This window comes from Quercus robur, chromosome 8, assembly GCF_932294415.1.
Source record: "Quercus robur chromosome 8, dhQueRobu3.1, whole genome shotgun sequence".
Classification (NCBI taxonomy): domain Eukaryota; kingdom Viridiplantae; phylum Streptophyta; class Magnoliopsida; order Fagales; family Fagaceae; genus Quercus; species Quercus robur.
The window spans coordinates 5,592,435-5,617,931 of NC_065541.1; the positions used below are offsets into that span (position 1 = coordinate 5,592,435).

The window sequence follows — 25,497 nt, forward strand, 5'->3', positions numbered from 1 at the left end:
AATTGAAGTTTGATAGATCTAAAAGCACCCACAACTAACATTGGATAGCACATGATCAAAAAACTTAAATTTGTAAACAATCTTAAAACCAAAGCAATAAAAATTGGAATTGCATATAGTCTTATTAGCCATAAACACCTACGAACTACAAAGATTTGTCATATGATAGATCTAAAAACACCCACAACTAATATTGGATAGCACATGATCAAAATCTTAAATTTGTAAGCAAATCCTAAACCCAAAGCAATAAAAATCGAAACTGCATATAGTCTTATTAATACCTACAAACTAAAAAGATTTGTTCTTTCTTAATTTGTTTCCTGATCTTACATGAAGTTAGCTTCAGAGAAGTTCTTCGTGTTGGGATCGTGAGCCATGAATTGGTTCATCAATTGTTGCTTTTGGATCTCATTGCTTGTGGGACGGTGCATCTACTTTTTTTTCTTTTTCTTTTTTTGGAGAGAAATAAAATTGCTTCATTAGTAGTTTAAATCCAGTTCTGCCATTGGATTTAATTGGAGGCATAAAATGCTGTGTTTACGCCAGATCTATGTTTTCTCAAATAAAAATTGTAGACTTGGTTCAATTTAAGCAAAATGGACAGAACCCACCTAAAAATTTGGACTGGGTTCAATTTTCACAACTTTCACTAGTCGCCATTGGATTTCACTATAGATTAATTGGGCCGCCATATTTGGACAGTTTTATATATTTTCTTTTGCCGACAAGGACAGTATTATATTGTTTCGGTAGACATCATTGTTGAACATGTACCAGGCATAAGAATCACAGATAAAGATTTGAATTAAATAAATAAATAAAGATTCCTTTAATTTGAACCGCTTTAAATATACCAGTACAATAATAGAATAGTAGCTGAAGAGAAACACAGAGACGACAAAGATGGGGCGTGATGGGTATCTTCCATTTTTTGAAACAAGGAGAGCTAAGGGTAGAGTCCTCTATAGGCTCTTTGTGATCTCTGTGTTTGTGGGCATATGCTTGATTTGGATTTATAGAGTGAGTCATATACCAAGAAAAGGTGAGGATGGGAGATGGGGTTGGATTGGTTTGCTTGGGGCTGAGTTCTGGTTTGGACTTTACTGGGTCCTGACTCAAGCCCACCGGTGGAACCAAGTCTATAGGTGCACCTTCAAGGACAGGCTCTCTCAGAGGTTTGTTTTTGCCTCCCTCTGATATTAACCTAATATATTTATGCATATTTTTACTTAAAAAGCATAGTATTCTATGCATTTGTTAGTTGAGGGTGAACTTTTTTTTTTGATGAAATAGTTGAGGATGAACTTGTTTCATATGTCCGTATGCATTTCATGAAAGTCTTATTGCTCAACTTTAAATGGACTGTGCTTTAGTGCAATGTACAAGCATTAAGAACTTTCTTTCTACTTTTCTTGATGAAATAGTTATGATAAAGCAATTACTGGTAAATGATAGAAGATATTTTATTGAAAAGGTACAATTCCACCTCTTTTTTTCTATATATGTATTTGTCGTCACTCTTTTTTTTTTTTTTTTTTTTCGAAGATTCTATCCATGAGAAGTGACAACCATGCATAGAACCAATTATTGTCGGTATTAAATCTGCAGTGAGAACTACCAAAAAGTCAAAAACAAAAGTGGGTTCCAGTTAGCTCAACTGGTAAAGTCTCTGATGGTTGTATAAGAGATCTGGGGTTCAATCCCCGCCTACACCAAAAACTGATTGGTGTCTTGGTCTGATGATAAAGAGCTATCATCAGGAGCGGACGCCATAGGTTAAAACTCTCTCAAAAAAAAAAACAAAAAAAACAAAATATGTGAGTCTACAAACTTTGTAGTCATTTGAATATACGCTTATTACTAAATATTAAAAACTGAAAATATGATAGCAAAATAATTTTTAAATGTGTGAATAGTACCATGGGACTCAATTTTAAAGAAAAATTTGCTAAATTAGACAACTTGTGGGTCCCGTGAATGGTACACAGGACCCGAGACCCACTATATTGAACGCAAACACACTGAAATTGAATTTCAATGCAATCCAAACGGAGGCTAAAAGTTTTCTTCATCATCTATATATACTTGGAACTCCATTGCCATACTTTCATATCACTTACCTAGATGAAGTAAAAGTTACGAGCAAAAGGAGAAATAAAAAAAAAAAATATATATATATATATATATTGCAAGGGGAAAAAAAGTTCAAGACAAGATAAAAGATTGAAACTTCATCAACCAAAAGGTGGTAATTAGAGAAAGATTTTGTAAGCCTTATCCCAAAGTTCATTTCTATATTTTATATTGAAGTAAATCCAATGTCTTTGAGATTTATTATATTTTATCAAGTAAACTGTAAACCAAACTTGGACCAAATCTATTGATCTTTTATTACTGAATGATGTTACATTACTTTCGCACAATCCCACCACTACGAACATTATTTTTATTATAAGTCAATCACAATATTTCAATCTAATTAATAATGAACATTTTTTATAAAAATTGTGTCACTAAACTTGTTGATCACAAAATTGTCCATTTCATAACAATCAAAATTGTTCATGTCATAACAATCTGCGTAAAATTTATCTCACTTTTATTATAATTATGAATGTTTTGCAAAACAGGCATGAAAAAGAGTTGCCCAAGGTGGACATATTTGTGTGCACTGCGGATCCAGTGATCGAGCCACCAGTGATGGTGATCAATACTGTTCTATCAGTAATGGCATATGACTATCCACAAGAGAAGCTAAGTGTGTATCTTTCAGATGATGGTGGATCAGATCTTACCTTCTATGCTCTCTTAGAAGCCTCTCACTTTGCTAAGCATTGGCTACCGTATTGCAAGAAATTCAAGGTGGAGCCAAGGTCACCAGCTGAATATTTCAACTCAAGTGATGACCCCCTTGATGCTAATCAGTCCAAAGAGTTGGTGTTTATAAAGGTAAAATTTTTTTTTTTTTTTTTTTTAGAATCATTTATAAAGGTAAATTAGATTATAGCAAATGAATTTTTTTTTTTTTTTAAATGAAGGGCGGTGGTTCAGATGCAAAGATAATATATATAATATATATAGAAGTGGTATCCAAGCGTCTGGTTAAAATTCTTTACTTCCTACCTACAAAACTTTTTGAAAAGCATATAAATCAATAGTCTGATAAATAGAATTTGAGACCTCCGAATTTATGACACATCTCCCAAATTTATTGAGCTGGCATCACACAAACCGGTCACAATATTATAATAATCACAATTTTTTTTTTTTGAGAAATTAATAATCACAATTTTGATGCTTCCTAGCTACAATATTAGAGTGTAGTCCAACTATTTTTATTATACTAATATATAGCAATGGAGTCATCCATGACGCATTGTGAACAACTTGATCAAGGGCAAAGATTTGACTCACACTTTTTTTCTTTTTTTTGTTTTTTGGGATAATGATCGTGTTGACAACTATATTTGCTTGCTATTAAAATATTATTATAACGGTAAGTATTATTACTATCATAGCAATGGAGTCATCCATAAGGCATTGCGATGAAACTCATTAAGCGCGATTAGGGGTGGCAATTTTTATCCATATCCATGAACCCACCCATTACCCACCTTATTTGGATAAGTCTTAACCCAACTCATTTGAATATTTGGGTTAAATGGGTAAAGACCCATTTGGTTATTTAATTAGATGGGTCTAAATGGATAATCCCACTAATACCCACTAAACCCATCTAAAATTTAAATAAACAACATAAAATCTAAATTTCTAGAAAATGACTAAAATACCCCTAAAACTTAAAAAATGACCAAAATACTAACAAAACCCAAAAAATGACCAAAATACCCCCGAAACCTAAAAAATGACCAAAATACCCCCCAAAACCTAAAAATTACCAAAATACCTCCAAAACCAAAAAAATGACCAAAATATCCCTGAAACTCAAAAAATGACCAAAATACCCCCAAAACCCAACAAATGACCAAAATACCCCTTGAAACCTAAAAATTACCAAAATACCCCCAAAATCCAAAAAATGACCAAAATACCTCTGAAACCCAAAAAATGACCAAAATACCCCTAAAACCTAAAAATTACTAAAATACCACAAAAACCCAAAAACTGACCAAAATACCCCCGAAACCTAAAAATGACCAAAATACCTCCAAAACCCAAAAAATAACCAAAATACCCCTGAAACCCAAAAAAATGACCAAAATACTCCCAAAACCCAAAAAATGACCAAAATACCTTTGAAACCCAAAAAATGACCAAAATACCCCTAAAACCTAAAAATGACCAAAATACCTCCAAAACCCAAAAAATGACAAAAATACCCTCGAAACCCAAAAAATAACCAAAATTCCCCCAAAACCCAAAAAATAACCAAACTACCCCCAAAACCCACAAAATGATCAAAATACCTCCAAAATCTCTAAAATGAGCAAAATACCCCCCAAAACCTCTCAAATGTCCAAAATATCCCCAAAACCCAAAAACTGACCAAAATACCCTCAAAACCCAAAAAATGACCAAAATACCCCCAAAACCCACAAAATGAGAAAAATACCTCCAAAACCTCTAAAATGAGCAAAATATCCCCAAAACCCAAAAATTACCAAAATACCCTAAAAACCCAAAAAATGACCAAAATGTTTCCTAAACCTATAAAATGACCAAAATACCCCCCTAAACCTTAAAAATGACCGAAATACCTTTGAAACCTTAAAATTACCAAAAATACCCCCGAAACCTAAAAAATGACCAAAATACCTCTGAAACCTATAAAATGATTAAAATACCCCAAGACCTAAAAAATGACTAAAATAACCCCAAAACCTATTACAATGACCAAAATACCCCAAAAACCTAAAAAAATGACCAAAATACCCCCAAAACCTAACAATTACCAAAATACACCCTAAACCTAAAAAATTACCAAAATACTCCCTAAACCTAAAAAATTACCAAAATACTCCATAAACCTAAAAAATGACCGAAATACCTCTAAAACCTAAAAAATAACTGAAATACCCCAAAAACCCTGAAACCTAAAAAATGATCGAAATACCCCCAAAAACCTAAAAAAAATTACCAAAATAACCCCAAAACCTAAAAAAATGATCGATAAAAACCCATGAAACCCAAATTATGACCAAAATGCCCCTAAACATGTAAGATGACCAAAATACACCTGAAACATCTAAAATTACCGAAATAGAGGTTTCAGGGTATTTTGGATGTTTCAAGGATCTTTTTGACAAATTAAAGGTTCTAAGAGTCTTTCATTCATTTTATAGGTTTCGAGGGAATTTCGGTAATTTTTTAGGTTTCGGGGTTATTTTGACCATCTTTTAGATTCTAAGGGTATTTTAGCCATTTTTTAGGTTACGAGGGCATTTCTGTCATCTTTTAGTTTTAGGGTTATTTCGGTAAATTTCAGGGTTCAGAAGTATTTTGGTCATTTTTAGGTTTTGGGGTATTTCGGTAATTTTTTAGGTTTCGGTGGTATTTTGGTCATTTTTAGGTTTCGAGGGTATTTCAGTCATTTTTCGGGTTTCAAGGGTATTTGGTATTTTTTGAGTTTCGGGGGTATTTTGGTATTTTTTGAGGTTTTAGGGGTATTTTGGTTATTTTTAGGTTTCGGGGGTATTTTGGTCATTTTTTGGTTTTCGGGGGTATTTTGGTAAGTTTTTAGGTTTCGGGGTATTTTGGTCATTTTTTGGGTTTTGGGGGTATTTTGGCCATTTTTTGGGTTTCAGGGGTATTTTGGTCATTTTCAGGTTTCGGGGGTATTTTGGTAATTTTTTGGGTTTCAGGGGATATTTTGGTAATTTTTTGGGTTTCGGAGGTATTTTGGTCATTTTTAGGTTTTGATGGTATTTTTGTCATTTTTTTGGGTTTTAAGGGTATTTTGGTCATTTTTTGGATTTTGGGGGTACTTTGGTCATTTTTTGGGTTTTGGAGGTTTTTTGGTCATTTTTTAGGTTTTGGGGGGTATTTTGGTAATTTTTAGGTTTCGAGGGTATTTTGGTCATTTTTGGGTTTTAGGGGGTATTTTGGTCATTTTAGTGGTTTTTAAGCATATTTGATGATTTTAGAGATATCAATGGTATTTTGGTCATTTTAGAGGTTTCATGGGTATTTTGGGATAATTTTAGAGATTTTTGGGATAATTTTGGATGTCCAAGGGTATATTGGTAATTTTGGAAGATTAGAGGTATTTGCATCATTTTAGGTATTTATGGGTATTTTGGAGGTCAAGAGGGTATTCAAGTAGTTTTAGAGGTATTTGGGTCATATTGGGTTAAATGGGTGGGTTACTAATTAAATGGGTTGGGTTGGTAATGGATAATTAATTTATATATAAACGGGTTATAAATGGATAAATGGGTAATTATACACCCAACCCATTTATGACCCAACCCGCTCATTTGCCACCCCTAAGCGCGGTTTAATTAGAAAGTATAGTTTTAAGCTTGAACTGTAAATCCCAAAAATAAAAATTTGAAGTTTAAAATTTTTAGTGATAAAAAGTTTTTATTAAAAAGTTGTTAGTGTTCGACAAAACTATAATTAGATGTTTTAATGCTTTTAAGCTAAATATATGGTAACCAAATTGATTTAAAGCTTTTAAATGTAATAAATAACAATAGATAATATTATAAAAGTGTGTTATTGACATATTATTTTATAAGTACTTATTTTTATACCTGAATCCAATTAGATCAATCAAAGTTCTAGGTGTAGAGAGGTGTTCGGTATCAAGCAGTTCAAATTCCCACTAGAACTCTTTTGGGCCCTAAAGCTCTTTAAGAGACTTTTAAGTTTTAACACAGCCCACACACTCTAAAGTATATATTTATCAATAATTGTTTTCTTACCCTTGTTGAGAGTCCATAATTTTACGTGCGATGTCTACTACTTTTTAGATGTCCATATTTTATTAAAATGTAATTGAATGATGTGTATGGACAATATATAATAAGGAGCGTGAAATAATCAATGGCCTATATTTATTTTACATCTCTTGAAATAGAAAATTATTTATTATTTATCATTATTCATTTGTTTAGGAGATAGTATTTGGATGTGAGGATTTAAAATCAAGGAATTTAAAGAAGAAATATTAGTATAAATTTCTGTAGTTTATATGAATTTTAACAAAATAAAGTGAATTTGAATTTTGAAAAATTTTCTCTAATGATATTGAATCACCATATTAATGGTTTCTCAAAAATAAAAAATAAAAAGAATCCCCTTATTATCAATTTTAATATATTCATGAATATCATGTCATCAATAGAATATATATTGGATAAGAGATCTGGAGTTCAATCGATATCTTGGTCTGATAATAAAGAACTATCATCGGGAATGCACATCATAGGTTGAAATTGTCTCAAATATATACACACACGTTTCATACTTTATTTAAACCATTTAAACTATTTCTGAAATTTAAATCTATCTTTTTAATTACTTCCTTTCAAATCAATTACAAAGAATTTTAACCATCAAGATTTTACTTGTCTTTCAACTGTTGACACATTGTTAATTGAAATTAATAGTCTGCTATATCCATGTTCATGTTGTAGAAATTATATGACGAAATGGAGAATCGAATCAAAAATGCAGCCAAGCTAGCTCGAATCCCAGAAGAATTACGACACAAATGGCCCAAATTGAACTACACAGTAGAGAGAGTCCAAATAGAACCACATAATCAGCTGAAAAAGGACCCACATTCAACAACACATCAACAGGATACCACACAGGATCATAGTGAAACACGACATCAACAGCAGATCAGACAAAAATAGCTAACCCTAGCTAAGCACATGATGAAGAACACAACCACCAAAATAAACTAGCTCAAAAACAGAAACACAAGCTTCCATAAGCTAAGCATGGACAAAGAGTAATAGTTAAGCTAAAAACCCATCACAAAATCACAATCAAATGTGAATAATCCAGAGGGAAAACCATAACAACAAGTAAAATAGAGTTCAAGACAGAAAAAAAAACCATACCTGTTAGTCGACGATTTTGAGCTGTAAAGAGGCAAATAATGGAGATCGAAAATGGAGGCACGGTGTGAATGGGTAAGAGCAGATGAGAAAGACAATGAACAGTCACAAAAAGATCGAGGGAAAAACAAAAAGTTTAAAAACTGCCCCTATATGTCCAAAACGCGCGATTTTCGCGACTGAAACGAGTCGCCAAAAAGTCGCCAGATCAAGCCGCCAAAACACTCAAGGACAAAAATTTGAAAAAATTTTCTAAGTGTTTTTCGCGACTGGAAGGTCTACCCGCGAGTGAGTCGCGATCTGAGCCGCGAAAATCTCTGAGTAAACCACGCGACTGGACCTTCCACTTGCGAACAAGTCGCCAAAAATTACCTGCGAAGACGCGACTGAGGCACGCGACTTGACATACCCGCGACTGAGCCGCCAAAACAGGGCAAAACTGGATTTTTGAAATTTTCAAATTTTTCAAACAAAAGACTTTCCAAAAATACCTAAAACACTCAAAAATCTTTTTGTGCTTGAATTAACACAGATTGAGCATGTGAAAACACATTTCATCAAGTACAATCACACAAATGAATATGGCATTTATTGAACATAAACTTGTGTGTTGTGTGTGGATATCATCAATGAGATAGTCCTTCGTCTAATGTGAAGTTTCAATGATCAATTCAACCAAGGCATACACAATTAGCACTAGATCATGTGACCCATCTCAATTATAGAACTATGTATATATGACCTTCCACACAACTTGATAACATAACTTGGAGCTTATCATTTGACTCCACTTTCAATCATAACATTTGATCTTTTTGATCTTTTGAGGCAATCATCTCTCATTGTGAGAGTGATATATGACATTTCACTTTAAAGAACAGGCCTTTGGCCTTTTTGAATAAACATTCACTTTAATATAAGGTCGCTTACCCTTTTTCCTAGTCAAATACTAGAATGTGCGACAGGCTTTTGCAGCTCAATATCTCTTTTCATTTGGAGATTTACATTTGGTGAGCTCTTTATAGCAAAACAAAAATAAAGAGTGGGAAGATATATAGACACAGGTCTATGCATGTCTCAAGATCAACAAAACCATTCACTAATCATTCATGACAAGTTTGAAGATCTATTTACAACAATCACAAAGATTTCAAGATTTCTCCCACAGAGATATGAGTGCAAAGAAACAAGCAATGCTCGAAAATGCACAAAGCCATTAGCACAAAGGTACAAGGCAAAACAAGTTTTGAGACAAAAACTCAACAATGTCAATCAAGCTTTCTGATTTTCTAACTTTTATGTGATTTTTGGATTTTTGACACAAAAGAAGAAAATGATTGAACAAACATAAAAAGAAGCAACAGAATTCACAAATGGACAAACAAACAATAAACATGTTGCACAAAGAGCTAATCAAAGAGGTGTGTGCCCCAACACAAACAGACTTATCATATTATAAATATGTGAAGCACACAACACACAAGAGAGTCAAGGAATTGTACCAACACCAATGGTCTTACGGAGTGATTCAAACCGTGGACCATCGAGAGGCTTGGTGAAGATATCCGCCTTTTGATTGTCGGTGTGTATGAACTCAAGACACACAACTCTTTCCTCTACCAAATCCCAAATGAAATGGTAACGTATCTCTATGTGTTTGGATTTTGAATGCTGGACAGGATTCTTGGAAAGATTGATGGCACTGGTGTTGTCACAGAAGACACACATCGTTTCTTGAGGAATTCCATAGTCATGAAGTAATTTCTTCATCCAAAGAAGCTGAGTGCAGCAACTTCCAGCAGTGATGTATTCTGCTTCTGCAGTAGATAGAGACACTGAATTCTGCTTCTTGCTCATCCATGAGACAAGATTGTTACCAAGATAAAAACAGCCGCCTGAAGTGCTTTTCCGATCGTCTACACTGCCAGCCCAGTCAGCATCTGAATACCCAGCAAGACAAGCATTTGAGTCTTTTGAATACCACAGACCATAGTTTGTAGTACCATTCACATATCGAATGATTCGCTTAGCAGCAGTCAGATGAGATTCCTTCGGATTAGCTTGGTACCTGGCACAAACGCCCACACTGAAAGCAATGTCCGGTCTACTGGCTGTAAGGTAGAGCAAACTTCCTATGATGCTCCTATACAATGTAGGACTTACTTCAACTCCCGACGAATCCACATTCAGTTTAGTGGAAGAGCTCATGGGAGTGGAGGCATGTTTTTTGGAGTCTAATCCAAACTTCTTGACAATGTTTCTGGCATACTTCTCTTGAGATACAAATATACCCTCCTTCTGTTGTTTGACTTGAAGACCCAAAAAAAATGTGAGCTCCCCCACCATACTCATCTCAAACTCCTTCTTCATCTCCTCAGAAAATTCAGTAGCACGATCTTCGATGGTTGCCCCAAACACTATGTCATCAACATAGACTTGTGCCACAAGGAGATAATCTTCATCATTTTTGACAAACAGAGTTCGATCGGCATACCCTCTCTTGAAACCTCTGTCTAGAAGATAATGTGTAAGACGATCGTACCAGGCTCTAGGCGCTTGTTTTAAGCCATAAAGGGCTTTCTTCAATCTTAATACATGATCTGGAAAATGAGGATCCTCAAATCCTTTTGGTTGCTCAACAAATACTTCTTCATTTAGATATCCATTCAGAAATGCGCACTTTACATCCATTTGATAAAGTTTGAAATTCAAAGTGCACGCAATGGACATGAGGATTTGAATGGATTCGAGTCTTGCCACCGGAGCGAATGATTCATCAAAATCCACTCCTTCTACTTGAGTGTATCCTTGAGCTACTAACCGAGATTTGTTTCGAATTATCTCTCCATCTTCATCAGTTTTGTTTTTAAAAATCCACTTTGTGCCTATAACATGAACGTTCTCAGGCCGTGGAGCAAGTTCCCACACATCATTCCTCACAAACTGATTCAGCTCTTCATGCATTGACTCAACCTAATTCTCATCTTGAAGAGCCTCTTCAACCCTTTTTGGTTCAAACTGTGCAAGATAACAGTGATATGTTACATGATTGGCTAGCAGAATGTTTCCTTTCCTGAGGCGAAGACCGTCATCAAGAGATCCTATGATATTACTTTCCGGATGATTCTTGATAACTCTTGAAGATGGCCTTTTTGAAGTGGAAACTTCATCACTACGAGAGATAGGAGGATGAACTTCTGGAGGAGTAAGAGGACTTGAAGTTCTAGACATCGATCTCGTTTCCATTCTTGGGTTAATGGGAGTCGATTCTACTTCTGGTATAGGTTCTTCACCTTCTATATCCAAAGCTTCTACCTCAACATCGGGCTCTTTGGTGCTCGGCCCTTCTACATCATCAATCATTTCCACCTTAGGTAAGGCATCATCAATCTTGACATTTATGGACTCCGTCACAGCCTTTGTTCTCTTGTTAAACACTCTATACGCTCGACTTGTAGTAGAGTAGCCAAGAAAAATACCCTCATCACTTCTCGCATCAAACTTCCCAAGATTCTCTCGATCATTTAAGATATAGCATTTACTTCCAAACACCCGGAAATACTTCACTTTAGGCTTCTTCCCATTCCATATCTCATAGGCAGTCTTCTTTGTACCAACTCGAAAGAAAATCCTATTGCCAATGTGACACGAGGTGTTGACAGCTTCTCCCCAAAATTTTTGAGGTATTTGCTTGTTAAGCAACATGACTCTTGCCATCTCCTAAATCACACGATTTTTTCTCTCTACCACTCCATTTTGTTGTGGAGTTTTGGGAGCTGAAAACTATCTTTTAATTCCATTCTTCTCACAGAAGGACTCGAATCTTGCATTCTCAAATTCCCTCCCATGATCACTTCTAACTTTGGCTATCGGAATCCCTTTTTCGTTTTGTAGTTTCTTGCACAGAATCTCCAACCTCTCACAAGCTTCTGATTTTTCTCTAAGGAATTCAACCCAAGTGTATCTTGAGTAGTCGTCCACAATGACCATAATGTATCTCTTCCCCCCTAGGCTTTCAGTTCTGGTAGGCCCCATTAGATCAACATGAAGTAACTCCAAGCACCGAGAGGTGGCTATCACATTCACCTTGTGATGACTTGCCTTAGTTTGCTTCCCCATTTGACATGCACCACAAACGGTCTTCTTCACTTTTCCAAACTTAGGAAGTCCCTCGACTGCTTCAAGTTTGGAGACTTTTGCTACTTGTTTGAAGTTGGCATGCCCAAATCTGTGATGCCACAGCTCCAACATATCCACACGAGCACTTCTACACGATATGGGTGCCGTGGGAACTATTCCATAACAGTTATCTGTAGTCCGATTTCCTTCCAAAACCTGAATCCCCTCTTCATTGATGATCAAACATCCTTTCTTAGAGAATTGTACCAGGAAATCATCATCACAAATTTGAGTGATGCTCAGCAAATTCACCTTCAGCCCTTTTATGAACAGCACATCTTTCAACAGAGGCAAACCAGGTATCTCAATGGTTCCTTTGCCTAGGACTTGAGCATGACTTCCATCACCAAAGGTCACATAGTCACCAACCTTTTCTTTGAGTGTCTTAAACAGTGACTTATCCCCTGTCATATGGCGAGAACACCCACTGTCAAGATACCACAAACACGCATTAAACACCTTCAATGAGGTATGCACAAATAGGTTCACATGTGACAGACATTCTTGACCTTCAAACACAAACTCATCATCAGTTTTCATGCTTCTTTCAGATTGATTTTTCATTTTCAGATTCTCAATCATCTCACACAACATTCTTTTCTTTCTTTTATATTTCTTAATCAATGATTTAGATTTAGATATGCTACTGTGTAAGACAAGATTCTGATTTTCAAGATATTCCAGCATGTGAACAAATACTCTAGCATGTTTCTTAGTTTTTAACAACTCTACAAGATCATCAGTAAGACACCTTTCAGACATATGCATAGAGTCATTTTCACAAACACTTAAGCTACAATTTAGCATGGTATATTCCAAAACAACAACCACAACACAGGGGTCTAGGATCACACTTAGGTAATAAAACCACAACAAGTGTACCCGCTCTGATACCAAATGAAAGTTCAAAAACGTGTACAAAACACCTTTGAATGTTTAGACCCCCAAATTACAACTTAACCAATTCAAGTAATATGTCAAACAACTAGTGTGCGGAAACTTAACATATGCTATAATATGAAATTGGTTAAAAACTATCTAAGCCAAAACAGAATAAAATCCACAGCAGATAATATAAAGGCAAAGATAGAGAGGAAGGAAGATGCAAACACAAAGACAACACGCGATGTGTTATCGAAGAGGAAACCGAAGCCCTCGGCGTAAAACCTCTCCGCCGCCCTCCAAGCGGTAAACAATCCACTAGAAAATACAGTTGGGATACAAGGACAGCAATAGACCCTCCAAGCCTAATCTACCCAGTGTACCTAAGCCCTCCAAGCTTCTTGCTCCAACGAGGTTGCGCCGAACCTTTTTCTTTTCTAGCTTCCCGGATTCCGCTACTAGACCGTAGCATCAACCAATGAAGATTGGTTCCTTCCTAACTGCTTCCCAGAAACCCAAACAGCTGTCTCACAATGATGATGATGTGAGAACCAGGTTTGGTATAATGCCTCTCAAGGATTTGACAATGGAGAGGAAGAGAGTTAAGGAATTTGAAGAGACTCTAAGGTATAGATTGTGGGTGAAACAATCTGGTTTTTCTTTAGGGTTTCTCTCTCAAAATTCTCTCTGGAAGCTCTCTTTCAATCGTGGGTAAAAGGGGTATTTATACTGGAGTGGGAGAGGAATGTGAAACGTCAGGTTTTACAAAACAGGGGTGGCTCGCGGCTTGACCTCGCGGCTTGACTAAGTCGCGAGATCCAGTCGCGAGTTAACCGTATGGCTAGTTGTCCTGTTTTGTCCTGTAGTGCTCCAACTAGCATGACTGTTCATCTTCCAGCATGCTTGGCACGTGTGCTGCTTCTGGCGGCTTGCAGCCGCGAGTCACCCGCGAGTCCCAGCCGCGAGTCTCTGTTTTCTTGCACACTCTTGAGCAATCTTCACTCTATCTCACTCACTACCCTTACAACAAACCCACCTAAATACAGGGTTACTAAATGCTGAATTACAAGCAAATTTGGCACGGAATAAAGCCAATTAGATGGTTGAATAAATTCAACCTTCCAAATGGCCTTCTTGGGTGTTGCTCCAATTACCTCAAATGATGTTCTTATTCAACAAAAGAGGTGGTCCGAAGGCATGTTTCAAATATTTCTCTCCAAGTATTGCCCTTTCATATATGGGCATGGGAAGATAAAATTGGATGCCCAAATGGGATATTGTAATTATCTATTATGGGCTCCATTTTCCCTCCCAACACTCTATTATATGATTGTTCCTCCCCTTTGCTTGCTCCATGGCATTTCCACATTCCCTCAGGTTTATCTCTTTACTATTCTTTTCTTACAATATATCAAGGTTTAATTCTAGTCAAGGTCCAAGTTTGTAATATAATTCTAGTACATGTTCATTATATTTGGTCTTATTTAAAGTGTAAGCAAAGTAATCATAATCTTACTTGGAGTGTAAGAAAATTAATTATAATCGTACTTGTACTTACTTGTAGTGCAAGTATTGTAACCTTGAATTTAATCTATGATTAGCCTTAAATTTATCCTACTATAAACACTCTTCAATAAATTAATTATAATGCATAGAACTTTATAGTAAATATATATCAATCAAAGATTTTTGTTGTGGATGTAGGCTGTTAAGGCTGAATCACATTCCTCCTATTAATTTATTAAAATTTCATATTGACCCATTTACGGTAATACATTTAGTTATTGATTTCTGGGCCTCCTCTTTCTAGGTTAAAAGCCTATGGTTCCTGCCCTTTACATACATGATTGTAGCCAAAAGTTCTTGTAGCATAGCTAAGGCTCTGAGTTGTGGGGATACACTTAAAGCTTGGTGGAATTGGCAACAAATGTGGGTGATCAGAAGGACTACTAAATACTTTTTCACGTTCATTAACACCATTTTTAGGCAATTAGTTTAGGCCTCTCTAAAACAACATTTGTGATCACAGGAAAGGTGGTCACAGAGGATGTGTCAAAGAGGTATGAGCAAGAAATCATACAGTTTGGAAGCTCAAATATCACATTTACTATTATAGCAACACTTGCAATGCTAAACTTCTTCAGTTTAATTGGGGGAATCAAAAAGATTGTTTTGTATTTGGAGTTCAAGGCATTGGACCAGTTGATCATACAACTTAGTCTTAACTTGCTACTTGTCATGCCCAACATACCAGTCTACCGAGCACTCTTCATTCACAATGATAAAGGTTGTATACCCTCTACGATTTTGTTCAAGTCAATGGTTTTAGCTTCGTTGGCTTGTTTGATGCTTATAATTTGACACATTTTAATGTAATGTATATCAAATCTTACTAGCCATGTGGTATGTAGCTCTTCCTTCAAACAAGGCCTTGAATTGAACTTCTACTGGTGAAGGTTAGGGAGTGATGGTCTTTTCCATTGTTAGGAAAATTTAAAAAGAATTCTTATTTTTTTTCTTTATACATGGGAGGCTTCATCCCAAATATGTTTCCAACCCAAGTTCATATGGACTATGAAGTGCTATGATATATATTATGTATCTATTTTTTTGCCCAAGTTATATGTGATTAAGGATTTCTACTAAATTAATACTAATCTTTCTTCTTTTCCTCAACAAAGAAAAGGTGTTTCCCATCTGAATTATTTAGGTAATGCTATGTTGGCATTTCCAAAATACTTATTTATTTTGAAAGCAAAAAAAAAAAAAAAAAAAAGACTTTTTTTAGCTCTTTAAAAGCACAAAGGATGCTTCCCAAATGCAAACAATATTATTTCTTTATAACAACTACAACAAAAGCCTAGGCATTCAAACAAGATCTACTAGTGGTAGAGAACAAGTCTAGGATGACAATCATTCAAAATAATTTGGGATGTATTCCATGAAGCTAACTTCACATGAAGTCCCAGCAAAGGACATATATTGCATTGCCATTGCCATGTGAGAACAGGCAAGGCTCCTAACTTGATCTGCACTGCCATTGCTTCACATAGATATGTCATATGTGAGCATAGGTGTTCAATTTGATGGTGTGTGTGTATGGAACGGGAGGACAGTATATACACGAGGAAATAGTCAGATACTTAAAGAAGTTTGTAATTTTATAAAATAATTAAAAAAAAAAGTGCCAGAAATTTGAATTTATACATGCATTATGGAGCATCTCCAATAGCCTCTTCAAATTTTTGTACTACTTAAAGAGTGAACAATTCATTTTACCTTTTGTCTACTTACTTTTTCAAATACACTTTCCAACAAATTCTCTATCCTTTTTCTATCCTATTTAAATATTATTTCTTCATTCTTTTTTTAATATTTTTTTTTTCAATCTTCCTTCATTCATCATAATTTTCAAATTCTCAACAAATATATTTTTTAAATCTCCCAACGGTAATATTTTTAAATTTTCCAATGATGTTTTTTTAACAAATCTAGTGGAGCACTTGTGGCAATGATATAATGAGTCGTAGAATCATCTAATTTTAATGAGAAGTGCTACGTTCTTAACATTTTTACAATATTTTCACAACAAATCATATGTGGTAAGTTGTTACTGATTTTAATTTGAACACACCACTTAAATTGTTTTTTTTTCTCACCAGTATTAACTAGTAACAACCCATCACTTAAAATTTATTGTGAAAGTATTATGAAAATATTGTGGTAGCATTTCCCAATTTTAATTTCTTATTCTTTATTTTATTTTTCCTTGGTCTCTTTATTTTGTTTTTCATCCACATGTCTCTTTATTTTATTTTTTTCCTCTTTTTTTCTCCTCCACGCACGTATTCTTTTCCTTCTCTCTATCTTCACTTTTCTTTTTGCTTTTCTTCTCTACCACTCCAAGATAGACCAGATGCTCTCTCTCTCTCTCTCTCTCTCTCTCTCTCTCTCTCTCTCTCTCTCTCTCTCTCTCTCTCTCTCTCTCTCTCTCTCTCTCTCTCTCTCTCTCTCAAAGATCGCCGACAGATGACAAAGGCTAAAGATTTGTTTTTTTTTTTTTTTTTGGTTCTAATTTGATTAGTTTTAAAATTGTGATTTGAGTTTGTATTTTTGATTGACATTGAGTTTAGATATGTTTGAGAGAGAGAAAAGATCTAGAATGGTTTTGTTGACACAATTGTGAATACTGAGTAAAAATTAAATATTTTAATCGGTGGTTGAATTTTTTATTCGAATTAATTCTTTTGCTCATGAACAGTAGGTCATTAGACCAAGAGAGTGATTGTTCATTAGCCAACAATTTTTTTGCTAATTTTGAATTATGAACCGAGTCAATTTCCCTTTATTGTTCTATATGGACTTTGATAATTGATTAGACCGTCTCTCTAAAATGGAATTATGTAAAATTGTCCATTTGACTCTCTTATTCAAGTTGTGCACCTCTTGTTTTATTATAAACTCTTAGGTCTATATTTTCTCCTCTTTCACACATGGGTTTAGTACGTAACATAGACCTTGCTTCCATAGAAAGAAAACCTTTTTACTTCTATTAGGACATATGTGATTTAATGTTAGGAACACATGTCAAATTAGAATTGACTAATCCTTTGACAAAACGCACTTTACTTGTAATTAGGTAGATCTAGGATGTGTTTAATGCTTCAAGGAATAAGGTTTCAAGATCAAGTGTTAAAGTCATGCAAGTCTGTCCAAGAAACAAGTGAAGAAGTGCTGGATTTTAAAGCTCGACAGCTAGTATCTATCGAGGTTTAAAAGCTGTTGAAGCCTAATGCTCGACAGCTATCTCGACAAATAAGCTATCTATCGAGGTTTATGAAATTCATTTTTTTAGAACTGATTTCAATACAATCCGTGAATGCATGTTTGGGTTTTCTTTTCTCACAATCCTAAACATATATAAGGATTGTTTTAAGGGCCGTCAAAGGTTGCGCAAGTGTAAAGCAAAGTTGTGTTCATGCAAATTGTGACCAAAGACAAAATTTGTCCTAGTTCATCTTTCTCTTTAAGAAGATGCTGTATTTGTACACCGTAAGGTTTTGTAACCAAGGAGTTTCGTGATCTTCATCGTGTGATGAACTAAAGAACTTTGCAGCCAACATCTTTCTCAAGTTGGTGAGTAAGCCACGTACTGGGATCCGCGCATTGAATTGATTAGTCACGTACTGGGAGCCATGCATTAAAAGGAGAGATTTTCACTATAGAACAAGTCCAATTAGGTATTGAGGTAAGGGTTCAACTGTAGGTTGGTATAAGGTACTAGGATTCCTTTACTTGTAACCGCTTATTGTGATAATAGTGAATTCTCAGAAGTGATGACATTAAAATCACGTAGTGGGTTTTTTGCCATATAGGTTTTCCCCATTAGTAAACGAATTACCGTGTCAATTTATTTTTCACTGCATATTAACTTAGTTGATTATTTTTTTGTGCTACTACTACCACGCTTATTGCATGTTAATTGGATTAATTAATTAACTTGTCTAATTAATTGGTTAATCCATCACAATGGATCAATACATTCTTGGCCTATCAACTTCTTCTTTTCATAGATAAAATCAAAATTCAAATCTCCCTTCCTACTTGTTGCACAAAAATAAAAATTATAGACTTGGTTCAATTTAGGGTGAGTTTGGTTCGACTTTCAAAAGTTGAACTTTTTGAAAAAGTTAAGTTTTCAAAAAGTGCATAATGAAAAAGTGCTTTTTCAAAAAGCTGAGTGTTTGGTAAAAACTGTTAAAAAGTGCTTTTTGAAAAAGCTGAGTGTTTGGCTAGCACTATAAAAGTTGCAGTTTGAGGGGTAAATTACCAAAAAGGACAATGTATATATAAGGAGTTTATTTCATACTTAAATCAACTATTTCATATACTTACTAAAAATAAAATAATAATAATATATATAATTGGTATTATTTTAATAATGTTTAGGTAATTTTTCTGTTTTAGTGTCATAATTATTTGTTATTACCATTATTGACTTCTTATCAATATTATTAAATCTAAATACAACATAGCTAACTTAGTTTAAAGTTAATACAACATAAAGTTGTTCACTTCTTTTGGTTATAAATCATTCCTTGTAGCCACTCTAGCTGTAACTCTGGGTCCTTGAAAGTTAGGAACATCTCCCTACGTGACTTTTTTAGTAAGATATTGGAAGCTTGAACCACGAAAAAACTTTCCACTCCAGGAAGTGCTCTCACAATCGTCATGAATTTGTTCTATTCCCGGCTTGAATTTGTTCCACACAAATGTTACAAAAGGTAGTTGTCCACGTTGGATTAATATCCCAGTCTGCTCTAGCCTTTTTTACCTCAGAGTTGGAAGTAGTCTTTTTACCCATCTATAAAGTTAACCAGCCATAAGAAATGCAAAAAATAGAATTCCAGCCGGGAATGCAAAAAATAGAATTATAATCATCCATGTTGCAGCTTGGACTAGCTGCCAGTGCAGTGTGCAGCCCAAGCTCCACACAGTGCAGCAGCCAGTGCAGCTTGGGCTGCTGCACTGGGCTGCAGGTGCAGCAGCTAGTCTAGCTGCTGCACTGTGTGCAACCCAGTGCAGCTGCCCAAGCTGCACTGGTGCAGCAGCTAGACCAGCTGCTGCACTGTGTGCGGGTCCTCTTCTTCATCATCATCCATCTATAATTACTAACAAAAAAAGGGAGTTGTCTTAAGTTACTGACTATAATTATTTCATTTTAGTTTGCAAGGTACTATGAAATAATACTAGTGCAAGGCTACAATAATGTCCAAGAGGTTAATTCTTATCATTTTATTACAATTTGTAATATTTGTCCACACCATTATAGACTTTTACTTCGTGATTACTCTGTACAACCTCCTTGGCTCCATTACCTTTCCTATACGGCCATTAATGAATACGAAATATCAAATTTAGTAAAAAACCTTACTAGTTTATGTTAAATTCAAGGACCAAAATTAGAAAGATTCCTTAAAACCAATCACAAGTTAGACCCAAAAAGGATAAAAACAAAAACTAAAATTTACACAGAACTAATTTCAGTTCATGCTAATAACAGATAAATAAAAAGATTATGCATACCAGCAACAACAACATCTCTACCATCCATTTCCAATCAACACCCCATCAGCACTTCACCATGCAGCAACCAACAAAGCCAATATTCCACAATGTCACATACACAACGAACCATATCAACCAGTATCAAAAGTATTTATATTTCTTCTGAAAATTCTTCTTTCCTTCTCATTCTTTATATTTCTAAAATACCCAAATCATACTAATAAAATACCCAAATCAGATATCGCATGAGACAGAGCATCCACAAAAACACAAATAAAAAATAAATAAATTACGAAGCATGTACCCATAAAGCTTTTTCAGTACCCGGCAAGAGAACAAATATATCTTTAGCAAGAACAAAGCATGCAAGATCTGAAAATTCTTTTTTTCAGCTTGGTAAAAAAAAAAAAAAAAATTCCAGATCAATGTTGGTACCTGGTGGCTTTGGGTAGCAGATCCGTGTTGCTTGGGGTTTTTTTGATCAAAACTCTACCTGCAAAATGTATTTCTCAGATCAGATTAGACAAATAAATAAAAAAAAAAAAAATTACAGAGGAAGGCCCGTTGAAGAAGACGAAGAAAGAAGAAGAAGAGGAAGAAGATTTTCAACGGATGACAAAAGAAAAGAGAGACTTACGCGCGGAAAGTTGTTACTTGTAGCAGCACAGAGATGAGAGGAACGAAGGAGCTTGCGCAGAGCAGAGAGACCCAAAGTGAAATGAAGTGCCTGTGCGATCTCTGAAGACATGAGCATTTGAAGGGTAATTTCGTAATTGCCTGCTCACCCCAACGGATACCCCAAAACGCCCAAGGACTTTTGGAAAATGGACCTGATGCTTCGCATAAGGACTGATGCGTGTTCAGGGCGTTTTTTAAAACGCAACTTTTGACCCAAAGTTGCGTTTTGTAATAACCAAACGCAATTTTTGGGCCAGCGTTTTGCAAAACGCAACTTTTAGGCTCTAAAAGTTGAACCAAACGGGTACTTAAGCAAAATGGACAGAACCCACCTAAAAATTTGGACTAGGTTCAATTTCCACAACTTTCACTAGTCGCTATTGGATCCCACTATAGATTAATTGGGCCGCTATATTTGGACAGTATTATATATTTTCTTTTGCTGAGAAGGACAGTATTATATTGTTTCAGTAGACATCATTGTTGAACATGTACCAGGCATAAGAATCACAGATAAATATTTGAAACTCTCTAAAAAAAAATTAAATAAAAAAAAAGATTCCTTTAATTTAAACCGCTTTAAATATACCAGTACAATAATAGAACAGTAGCTGAAGAGAAACACGGAGACAAAGATGGGACGTGATGGGTATCTTCCATTGTTTGAAACAAGGAGAGCTAAGGGTAGAGTCCTCTATAGGCTCTTTGTGATTTCTGTGTTTGTGGGCATATGCTTGATTTGGATTTATAGAGTGAATCATATACCAAGAAAAGGTGAAGATGGGAGATGGGGTTGGATTGGTTTGTTTGGAGCTGAGTTCTGGTTTGGACTTTACTGGGTCCTAACTCAAGCCCACCGGTGGAACCAAGTCTATAGGTGCACCTTCAAGGACAGGCTCTTTCAGAGGTTTGTTTTTGCCTCCCTCTGATATTAACCTAATATATTTATGCATATTTCTACTTAAAAAGCATAGTATTCAATGTATTTGTTAGTTGAGGGTGAACTTTTTTTTTTGATGAAATAGTTGAGGATGAACTTGTTTCATATTTCCCTATGCATTTCATGAAAGTCTTATTGCTCAACTTTAAATGGACTGCTTTAGTGCAATGTACAAGCATTAAGAACTTTCTTTCGATCTGCTCCTCAAAAAAAAAAAAAAAAAAAAAAAAAAAGAACCTTCTTTCTACTTTTCTTGATGAAATAGTTATGATAAAGCAATTACTGGTAAATGATTCAGGATATTTTATTGAAAGGGAAAATTCCACCTCTATATATGTATTTGTCGTCACTCTTTTTTTTTTTTTCAAAGATTCTATCCATGAGAAGTAACAACCATGCATAGAACCAATTTATTGTCGGTACTAAATTTGCTGTGAGAACTACCAAAAAGTCAAAAACAAAATATGTGAGTCTAAAAACTTTGAAGCCGTTCTGTTTAGATACCGATTATTGCTGAAAATTAAAAATACTATAGTAAAATAATTTCTAAATGTGTAAATAGTACCGTGAGACCCAATTTTGAAAAAAAATTTGTTGAATTAGACAATTTGTGGATCTCGTAAACAGTGTACAGGACCCACTATATTGGACCCAAACGCACTAAAACTGAATTTCAGCGCAATCCAAACGGAGGCTAAAAGTTTTCTTCATCATCTATATATACTTGGAACTCCATTGCCATACTTTCATATCACTTACCTAGATGAAGTAAAAGTTACGAGCAAAACGAGAAATATATATATATATATATATATATTGCAATGGGAAAAAAAGTTCAAGACAAGATAAAAGATTGAAACCTTTTTTTTTTTATTCGAAAACTTTGAAACTTCTATTCAACTTGAGAATTTGAAACTACATCCTGAGCACACGCATGCTCAATAAGGCTAGGAGTTTCCTCCAACCAAACAGCTAAGTTCCCAATCTTTTTAGCATATTGGGCTAAGATATGGGCAGGTTTGTTACCCTGCCTCTTTACATGTGAGACATCAAAAAATCTATAGGCCTAGGCTTGATGCAGGATGCTATCCGTGATTGTCTCCACTAAGGCAACTGTTGTTGACACTCCTTTCAGAGCATTGTGCAAACTTAGGGAGTCTGTTTCGAAGGTGACCTCTCTGAATCTCATTTCCAGCGTCCACTCCACAACTAATTCTATTGCTTTTGCCTCCGCACTTAGTGCTGACAACAGGACAGAGATTTTCCTGCTCAGGGGTGCCATTACCTATCTATGACTGTTGCGAATCCCGGCCCATGCCCAACGCTTGTTTCTCGGTGAAGGTTGCACCGTCGACATTAGCTTTATATCTCCCTTCCCTCAGCACTATCTAGCAGATTTCTTCCTTATCTCTTTGTGGAAGGACCTCATCATTGAGCAGCCCAATATTCCTCCACTTGATTGAGTGCCATCTTCAGGACCTAGTACCCCTTTTTGCCTGCCCCTCCGTGCCTCACAACATTCCTGTTTTTCCAGATTTCCGAGCATATCATTACAGTCTTTTCCAGCATTCCAAATTCTTTTGGGGCATACCTTATGACATTCCAGACTATATCAATGAACTCCCAATTTTCAGCTATTATGAAAGGAAATACCATTTTGTTGCCATTCCAAACTTCCTTAGCCTTTTCACAAAACCAGAACATATGGCCACTAGTCTCCGTTGCCTTATTACAGCTCATACACAGATCATTGCTTGTGATGTGTCGCTTCCTCAAGTTCATCTTGGTGGCCAAGATATCTTTGCAAGCCCTCCATGTGAAATTTCGAACTTTGTTTGGCATCCTCATGCCCTAAATTCTTTTCCACAATAGCTTCATCATTGCTTGGTTAGAGTTTTCCCCCAGGACACCCTTTTCACTATCCTCCATAATTAATATGTAGGCACTGCTAACCGTAAACTTGCCATTGCTTGTGCCATCCCATTTTCTCTTATCTAGGGGCAAACTTAAGCTTAGGGGTATACTTATAATGGTCTCTGTTAGGTTTTATATGTTTAGAACAATTGGCAAATCGTGAACACAAACTTGTCTAGATATAGATCTTAGAGTCTATAGGTTTTATTAGACAATGCTCAAGGTGATTCAAGTCAAGATTCAAGAACATACAAGCTGCAGGAAGAAGATTTCATAATCTGTCTGATTCGATCGATCGAAAGACAGGCTCGACCGATCGAAAGTCGTATCTGCAGAATTTTAATTAAGCCCAAACAGCAGTTCAAGCCCATTTAGGATTAGGGTTTCTAATCTACTTCTCCCAGTATATAAAGGAAACCCTAAGCACGTTTTTGTGTGGCTTTTCAAATAGAAAAGAGAGTGCCTCTTTTGTATTTAGGATTTTGTTCCTAAAAAGCTCTCTTATGTCTTCTACCGGTGCTATTCCTTGAAGAATCTCAAGATCCGGTATTGTAGAAGTTGCAGCCTTCTCTTGTCATCAAAGGTGATGATGATCTAAACCTTCAAGGGTGGTCTTGGAGTCACAAACAGGAGAGTTTGTGTTGCTAAACCTTTGAGTGGGATCTCAAAGTCACAAACGGGGGTGTTTGTGTTTTGCAAAGGCCAAAGAAAGAAGGAGTCCGTGGATTCGGAGCTTGCACGTGGTCGTGTCAGTAAGTTCTACTGGTTGGTAGCAATAAGAAGGCGAGCGTGGAGGCTTGTAAGTCTTATTGTATGAACTTCGATTCTTTCTAGTGGATTTGCTTTTTACCTTGAGGATAGCTAGGTTAAATCCTCTCCAGGTTTTTACCGGTTTGGTTTTCCTGGGTTATCATATCATTGTGTTATTTATTTTTCCGCTGCTTTATATGATATGATCTTTATGATTGTGATAACCTAGATTTGTTAAATTGGACTAAGTAACAACTTGGCTAATTACCTAGGTTAATTCAATTGTGTTTTAAGGGGTCTAAAAAACTGACAGTCTCAACTTCGTGGGGAAGGAAAACTTGCTTAATCAGGTCCATGTCCCATTCCCCGACTCCTTCTTTGATGAGATCTTTTACCTTTGCTTCTCTGATCAGCAGTCAAGGTGGGGAGGAGATTTTGTATATGGATGGATTTGGGATCCACCTATCCCACCAAATTTGTATGTTCTCACCATTACCTACCCTCCAAACCATACCTTTCTCCACTATCTTCTGGCTTGCCATTATACTGCGCCAAGCATAGGATGGATGTTTACCCATGGCAGCATTTACAAAATCACTGGTGGGAAAGTATTTTGCTTTGAACACTCTCGAAAAAAGCAAGGATGGATGATTTTGAAGCCTTCACCCCTGCTTAGCCAAGAGAGCTAAATTGAAGCTTTTTAGGTCTTCGAACCCCATACCTCCTTTGTCCTTTGGTTTGCATAGCTTTTCCCATATCATCCATACCATCTTCCTCTCTTCTCTTTTCTGACCCCACCAAAACTGGCTAACCATGCTCCTTAGTTCATCACAAATGGCGTTTGGGAGCTTAAAACAGCTTATGGTGTATGTTGGGACCGCTTAGGCTACTGCCTTAATGAGAACTTCCTTCCCTGTGGCTGAGAGTAGCTTCTCCTTCCATACAAACAACTTTTTAGCTACCTTTCCTTTCAACTGAGCAAAAGAATTGGTTTTTGATCTCCCAATGAGTGAGGAGAGGTCCAGATAATGTTGCCTAATTACCTGAGCA

General features: G+C 35.7%; 1 protein-coding gene, 1 long non-coding RNA gene and 1 pseudogene across 3 annotated transcripts in view; 2 read left to right on the forward strand and 1 right to left on the reverse strand.

The window, feature by feature from the left end:
- Positions 1–834: 834 nt before the first annotated feature.
- LOC126695744 (cellulose synthase-like protein E1) lies at positions 835–15,458 on the forward strand (annotated as a pseudogene).
- A 3,875-nt stretch (positions 15,459–19,333) lies between these two features.
- Positions 19,334–21,134, reverse strand: LOC126694297 (uncharacterized). Its single transcript, XR_007645702.1, has 3 exons — positions 20,803–21,134; positions 20,601–20,658; positions 19,334–19,461 (listed from the first exon to the last, which is right to left on the reverse strand). It is a non-coding gene; the product is annotated as an uncharacterized LOC126694297 (long non-coding RNA).
- Positions 21,135–21,450: 316 nt separating this feature from the next.
- The window catches only part of LOC126694287 (cellulose synthase-like protein E1), a 46,515-nt gene continuing 42,468 nt past the window's right edge, over positions 21,451–25,497 (forward strand). Inside the window, exon 1 of one of the 2 annotated variants that reach the window (XM_050390443.1) lies at positions 21,451–21,617. In XM_050390443.1, the coding sequence (XP_050246400.1) occupies positions 21,479–21,617 (139 nt within the window). In that variant the 5' untranslated portion in view covers positions 21,451–21,478. Of the gene's footprint in view, positions 21,751–25,497 lie in introns of both variants that reach the window. The other variant, XM_050390444.1, reaches the window with a different exon arrangement.